Genomic DNA, 7,918 nt, shown 5'->3' with positions numbered 1-7,918 from the left:
GCCGATAACTGACATTGAATGAGGTGTCCTTGTGTTGATCAGGGCAGCTGAACATCGATCGTAATGCATGAAGCTCATGTTGTTCCTGCACTCAAGACTGTCCCTCCCTTCCTGTGTCTCAGGTTTAGACTAGCTATAAAAACTGAAGACGTCTGTGGTAAACGTGTGTGTGTGTGTGTGTGAGAGAGAGAGAGAGAGAGAGAGAGAGAGAGAGATAGGGGCGGGTGAGAGTGTGTTCTGCTGTTATTTGTTCTGTGTGTGTCAGTCAGGATGGTCCAGAGATTCAGTCTCCGCAGACAATACTCACAGGTAACACTTTCACTTGTGTGTGTGTGTGTGTTCAGAAGAGTAAACCTTTTAAAGTTTTCTTTGATTGAGGAGTGCACTGATCTGAGCTGTTATTGGGTTATTTTGTGAATATAGAGTCTGCAGGACTATAAAAAGCAGTCTTTTCAGAAAGAGTAACTCTGTGTATTGTTTAAGGTAATACCTATTTTCAATGTAAATGTACTGGGGGAATATTGTATTTCTTAAAGAGTAATGCTACGGAAAACTACAAGGATGATATGTTTTATTCAAATGATTGTCTATGCAGGTGTACACAAACCTTCACCACATTAGAATATACTTGGTACCATTATATATAGAAGCATTTTTGCTTTTGATCGCAGACTTTGGCACACTTGGGTACAGTTTGAGGCTAGAGGACACAGATGTGAGATTATTGAGGAGTTTTCTCTCAGAAAAGCAGGAGATGGAAGCAAAGGTCTCCATTGGCACTCTGCAATCTTATTACTGGAGACACAATTAAAGAGATTTCTGTTTTGTGGGTTATGAAGCTTTGAAATGTGGACATCTGTTTGAGAATATTTAGTACCTGATAAAGTGATAACTAAGTGTTAAGGGTAGTTAAATATTTCCTCACTCTAACTGTGTGTCAACAGTCCCATGTTATTTGACTCAACATAGCCTTTACTCCAGCAGCTCAGTTTCTGAGATTCTCTACTGTCATTCTTCAAACCACAGATCTCTAAGTTCTATTGCGTCTGAATTGCATATCATCTCTTTGTTCATCTTCTCAGTTCTGGGTGATCAGCTTAACAGACTACTCTGTTGCTCATCTTTCTTAATGCACAGCCACCTCGACGCTTTCTCTGCAGCTTCAGTTGTGTTCTTGGTGGCTCTCTGATACCAGAGAAGCTGAAGGCCTGTGCTGAGATCCCAGGCTCACTGATGTTAAACAGGACGGAGGGTTCAGGAGATGTTACTAGCTCCTAATTATGAGCCAGGTCTTCTCCCTCCTTCTGCTGCTGTAGCTGCTTCTGAGCCAGACGCTACTAAAGAAACGAGGCCTTGTTTGATCCATACTGTCAATTATTATTACAGTTAAAACTCTGTTCATGTAATCTTAATGTTATATTGTGTCCTATGTTTTATGTTTATCAAAATAAAAAATATGTATCGATCCCACCAGACACAGGTCAACAACATCCACAGTGTTCAGTTGATACGCTCGTATCGACTTTACTTTGCAAAAGAAAGCTTCTAAAGGTGATGTTAGACCCGAATGCACCTCATAAACTGTAACTATATTGATCACTGAAAGCGTGAGAAGAATTCAGCTGCAGAACCACAGAGCACTTCCTGTTTCCTGTGTGAGATGTCACTAACAGCTATGGTTGAAGCTGCTCTCTGTGTGTGATCTGTGTCTCATGAAGAACCAGTAAATCACTCACTGTGCATGAGTTCGTGCACATGTGTGATCTTATCCAGGTCACATCATCTCTGTGTGTTTGAGCCAAAAGCAGAGAGAGATTGTCCTCTGTGTTCTTGCTTTGCTTTGAGGACATCAAAGAAGAAGCATTCTGTGACATTTGTTTTAGCAATATTGATCATCAGACTAAATATAGCTTCTCTCTCTCTCTCTCTCTCTCTCTCTCTCTCTCTCTCACTCTGTGTGTGTGTGTGTGTGTGTGTGTGTGTCTCTCTCTGTGTGTGTGTGTGTGTGTGTGTGTGTGTGTGAGTGTGTGTGTGTGTGTGTGTGTGTGTGTGTGTGAGTGTGTGTGTGTGTGTGTGTGTGTGTGTGTGTGTGTGTGAGTGTGTGTGTGTGTGTGTGTGTGTGTGTGTGTGTGTGTGTGTGTGTGTATTTGTGTGTGTGTGTCTCTGTGTGTGAGTCAAGTCAAGTCAAGTCACCTTTATTTATTTAGCGCTTTAAACAAAATACATTGCGTCAAAGCAACTGAACAACATTCATAAGGAAAACAGTGTCAATAATGCAAAATGATAGTTAAAGGCAGTTCATCATTGGATTCAGTTATGTCATCTCTGTTCAGTTTAAATAGTGTCTGTGCATTTATTTGCAATCAAGTCAACGATATCGCTGTAGATGAAGTGACCCCAACTAAGCAAGCCAGAGGCGACAGCGCCAAGGAACCGAAACTCCATCGGTGACAGAATGGAGAAAAAAACCTTGGGAGAAACCAGGCTCAGTTGGGGGGCCAGTTCTCCTCTGACCAGACGAAACCAGTAGTTCAATTCCAGGCTGCAGCAAAGTCAGATTGTGCAGAAGAATCATCTGTTTCCTGTGATCTTGTCCTGGTGCTCCTCTGAGACAAGGTCTTTACAGGGGATCTGTATCTGGGGCTCTAGTTGTCCTGGTCTCCGCTGTCTTTCAGGGCTGTAGAGGTCCTTTCTAGCTGCTGATCCACCATCTGGTCTGGATACGTACTGGATCCGGGTGACTGCAGTGACCCTCTGATCTGGACACAGACTGGATCTGGTGGCCACGGTGACCTCGGAACAAGAGAGAAACAGACAAATATTAGCGTAGATGCCATTCTTCTAATGATGTAGCAAGTACATAGGGTGTTATGGGAAGTGTTTCCGGTTCCGGTTTACCTAATTAATGCAGCCTAAAAATCCTTTAACGGATTTGGATAATAAAAGCATATTAGTATGTTATGTGTATGCCAGGTTAAAGAGATGGGTCTTTAATCTAGATTTAAACTGCAAGAGTGTGTCTGCCTCCCGAACAATGTTAGGTAGGTTATTCCAGAGTTTAGGCGCCAAATAGGAAAAGGATCTGCCGCCTGCAGTTGATTTTGATATTCTAGGTATTATCAAATTGCCTGAGTTTTGAGAACGTAGCAGACGTAGAGGATTATAATGTAAAAGGAGCTCATTCAAATACTTAGGTGCTAAACCATTCAGGGCTTTATAAGTAATAAGCAATATTTTAAAATCTATACGATGTTTGATAGGGAGCCAGTGCAGTGTTGACAGGACCGGGCTAATATGGTCATACTTCCTGGTTCTAGTAAGAACTCTTGCTGCTGCATTTTGGACTAGCCGTAGTTTGTTTACCAAGTGTACAGAACAACCACCCAATAAAGCATTACAATAATCTAACCTTGAGGTCATAAATACATGGATTAACATTTCTGCATTTGACATTGAGAGCATAGGCCATAATTTAGATATATTTTTGAGATGGAAAAATGCAGTTTTACAAATGCTAGAAACGTGGCTTTCTAAGGAAAGATTGCGATCAAATAGCACACCTAGGTTCCTAACTGATGACGAAGAATTGACAGAGCAGCCATCAAGTCTTAGACAGTGTTCTAGGTTATTACAAGCAGAGTTTTTAGGTCCTATAATTAACACCTCTGTTTTTTTCAGAATTTAGCAGTAAGAAATTACTCGTAATCCAGTTTTTTATATCGACTATGCATTCCATTAGTTTTTCAAATTGGTGTGTTTCACCGGGCCACGAAGAAATATAGAGCTGAGTATCATCAGCATAACAGTGAAAGCTAACACCATGTTTCCTGATGATATCTCCCAAGGGTAACATATAGAGCGTGAAGAGTAGCGGCCCTAGTACTGAACCTTGAGGTACTCCATACTGCACTTGTGATCGATATGATACCTCTTCATTCACTGCTACGAACTGATGGCAGTCATATAAGTATGATTTAAACCATGCTAATGCACTTCCATTTATGCCAACAAAGTGTTCAAGTCTATGCAAAAGAATGTTGTGGTCAATTGTGTCAAATGCAGCACTAAGATCCAATAAAACTAATAGAGAGATACACCCACGATCAGATGATAAGAGCAGATCATTTGTAACTCTAAGGAGAGCAGTCTCAATACTATGATACGGTCTAAATCCTGACTGGAAATCCTCACATATACCATTTTTCTCTAAGAAGGAATATAATTGTGAGGATACCACCTTTTCTAGTATCTTGGACAGAAAAGGGAGATTCGAGATTGGTCTATAATTTACTAGTTCTTTGGGGTCAAGTTGTGTTTTTTTTATGAGAGTCTTAATAACAGCCAGTTTGAAGGTTTTGGGGACATATCCTAATGACAATGAGGAATTAATAATAGTCAGAAGAGGATCTATGACTTCTGGAAGCACCTCTTTTTGGAGCTTAGATGGTATAGGGTCTAACATACATGTTGTTGGTTTAGATGATTTAACAAGTTTATACAATTCTTCCTCTCCTATAGTAGAGAATGAGTGGAACTGTTCCTCAGGGGGTCTATAGTGCACTGTCTGATGTGATACTGTAGCTGATGGCTGAATGGTTGCAATTTTATCTCTAATAGTATCGATTTTAGAAGTAAAGTAGTTCATAAAGTCATTACTGCTGTGGTGTTGGGAAATGTCAAGACTTGTTGAGGCTTTATTTTTCGTTAATTTAGCCACTGTATTGAATAAATACCTGGGGTTATGTTTGTTTTCTTCTAAAAGAGAAGAAAAGTAATCAGATCTAGCAGTTTTTAATGCTTTTCTGTAGGATATGTTACTTTCCCGCCAAGTAATACGAAATACCTCTAGTTTTGTTTTCCTCCAGCTGCGCTCCATTTTTCGGGCTGCTCTCTTTAGGGTGCGAGTATGCTCATTATACCATGGTGTCAAACTGTTTTCCTTAACCTTCCTTAAGCGTAAAGGAGCAACTTTATTTAAAGTGCTAGAAAAGAGAGAGTCCATAGTTTCTGTTACATCATCAAGTTGTGCTGAGGTTTTGGATATGCTAAGGAATTTGGATACATCAGGAAGATAACTTAAAAAGCAGTCTTTTGTGTTAGAAGTGATGGTTCTTCCATACTTGTAACAAGAAGTAGAATTTACAATTTTGGCTATATGAAGTTTGCACAGAACTAAATAATGATCTGAGATATCATCACTTGGCTGAATAATTTCAACACCATCAACATCAATTCCATGTGACAGTATTAAATCTAGAGTATGATTTCGTCAATGAGTAGGTCCTGAAACGTGTTGTCTAACACCAATAGAGTTCAGAATGTCTATAAATGCTGATCCCAATGCATCTTTTTTCATTATCAACATGGATATTAAAATCACCAACTATTGAGACTTTATCTGCAGCCAGAACTAACTCGGATGTAAAATCACCAAACTCTTTAAAAAAGTCTGTATGGTGCCCTGGTGGCCTGTATACAGTAGCCAGTACAAACATAACAGGGGATTTATCATTAACATTTGTTTCTCTGGATAATGTTATATGAAGCACCATTACTTCAAACGAGTTATACTTGAAGCCTTTCCTCTGAGAAATCCTGAAAACGTTGTTATAAATTGAAGCAACACCTCCACGTTTGCCTTTTAGACGTGGCTCATGTTTATAACAGTAATCTTGGGGGGTGGACTCATTTAAAATAATGTAATCATCAGGTTTTAGCTAGGTTTCTGTCAAACAGAGTACATCTATATTATGATCAGTGATCATATTATTTACAAAAAGTGTTTTCGTAGAAAGGGATCTGATATTCAATAAGCCAAGCTTTATCATTTGTTTATCCATATTGCTTCTGTTTTTTATTTGTTGAACCTCAATTAAATTGTTAATCTTAACTTGGTTTGGACGTTTTTTGTATTTTCTAGTTCGGGGAACAGACACAGTCTCTATAGTATGATATCTAGGTGAAAGAGTCTCTATGTGCTGAGAATTAACTGACCTCTGTGACGGGAGGCAGCTAGCAGACGGTCGGTATAGCCAGTCTGTCTGCTTCCTGACCTGGGCCGCAGTTAGTCAAGTATAAACACTAAGATAATTTGCCATATTTCTAGAGAGAAGAGTGGCGCCACCCCAGGAGGGATGAAGACCATCTCTTTTAAACAGGTCAGGTCTGCCCCAAAAGCTTGTCCAATTGTCTATGAAACCTATGTTATTCTGTGGGCACCACTTAGACATCCATCCATTGAGTGATGACAATCTGCTATGCATCTCATCACCACGGTAAGCAGAGAGGGGACCAGAGCATATTACAGTGTCTGACATCGTGCTTGCAAGTTCACACACCTCTTTAATGTTATTTTTAGTGATCTCCGACTGGCGAAGTCGAACATCATTAGCGCCGGCATGAATAACAATCTTACTGTATTTACGTTTAGCATTAGCCAGCACTTTTAAATTTTTGAGTGTGTGTGTGTGTGTGAGTGTGTGTGTGTGTGTGTGTGTTTGTGTGTGTGTGTCTCTCTGTGTGTGTGTGTGTGTGTGTGTGTGTGTGTGTGTGTGTGTGTGTGTGTGTGTGTGTGTGTGTGTGTGTGGGTGAGGAGTATGTAGCTCATCTCCCTCTAGTGGCTGGCTGGTGTCCTTCACAGCTCAGAGTCCTGCTCAAGATGTCTGTGTGTGATAGAGTGATCTGTCTGATCTATCCACGAGAATGTGAAGGCATGTTTAAGGATTCAGTGACAGTACTGCGTGCTTTATATTCCTGCGAAGTCCATGTGTCCAGCCTAGAGGTTATTCAGATTAGTATTTTCACATAATATCAGTGACTCGTGAACTTAAACATCTGAATGCATCAGAAAAGTGAAGTTAGTTCTGAGAAAAGCTTGTGTAGCATTTATTTGCACTTGACATTTTGATATTTCTCTATCCAATGCAATAACATAAGACCTTTAAATGAATCATTGTTTCATCAGAAGATATGTGTTATATAAATATATATGTATTTCCTGCTGTTTTTGTCAGGTTTGTTTTTAACTGCTCAGACCAGTTTGCCTCTTTTATTCTGGTCTTGTATGACTGTGGGTTAATTTTAGCTCAGGATGTTCTGTGTTCTGCTGAGAACAGTATGTGCTTATGTTTGAAATCCTCAAGTCTCTGAGATGAGAATATCTCATAACAAACTCTAGATCCAGAAGCACATGAGACACTGCTTTGGTTTAATGATTAGGGAATGTTTCTAGATCAAGATAACAGTAGAGCATGTCCAGAAACTAAACAAAAAAACGGAATCATAGGCTGCACTACGAAAATGAAGCCTATTTCCCGGGCCACTGATTGTCAGGATGATGCTATACAGCTGGAGCTGTGTGTGTGTGTGTGAGAGAGAGAGAGAGAGAGAGAGAGTGTGTGTGTGTTTGTGTGTGTGTGTGTGTGTGTGTGTGTGTGTGTGTGAGAGAGAGAGAGAGAGAGAGAGAGAGTGTGTGTGTCCTAGAGGCATTCAGGATGAACTGGTGCTGCCAGAGAGAAGCATCTCCAGGTGAATCCCAGCAGCTGGGTGACATCATCTCGTATGTGAATAATGCATGTCTTTGTTATGTGAGGAATGTGGTTTGTGTGTGTGCATGTGTGAATCTGCATGTTTACAGAGAGAGGAATGTGTCTCTAATAATGTTGCTTTAAACTGAAGCCCAGCATCACTGTTTGTGCTGCTATTAAACCAGTGTAACAGAATTACATCATTTCATTAACTAAGGTTACACTTTATTTTAAGGTGTCTTTGTTACAGTGTAATTATACATTTAAGTACTGAGTAATAGTAGTTAACTACAAGTACTAACTATATGGTGTGGTTTAGGGCTACTTGCACATAATTATGTATAATTTATTGTTATTATAGTAGTAAGTACATGAAACGTGTAACAGGGACA

At 39.9% G+C, this 7,918-nt stretch overlaps 1 protein-coding gene across 1 annotated transcript in view; it reads left to right on the top strand.

The window, feature by feature from the left end:
• The first annotated feature begins 203 nt into the window (after positions 1-203).
• The window catches only part of tmcc1a (transmembrane and coiled-coil domain family 1a), a 25,643-nt gene continuing 17,928 nt past the window's right edge, over positions 204-7,918 (top strand). The window contains exon 1 of the mRNA XM_059502685.1: positions 204-309. Coding sequence (XP_059358668.1) covers positions 271-309 — 39 coding nt within the window. The 5' untranslated portion in view covers positions 204-270. The remainder of the gene's footprint in view (positions 310-7,918) is intronic.

This window comes from Carassius carassius, chromosome 21 (assembly GCF_963082965.1).
Source record: "Carassius carassius chromosome 21, fCarCar2.1, whole genome shotgun sequence".
Taxonomy (NCBI): Eukaryota; Metazoa; Chordata; class Actinopteri; order Cypriniformes; family Cyprinidae; genus Carassius; species Carassius carassius.
The sequence above is the reverse complement of the archived record's forward strand: the minus strand, read 5'-3'. Positions and strand labels throughout refer to the sequence as shown.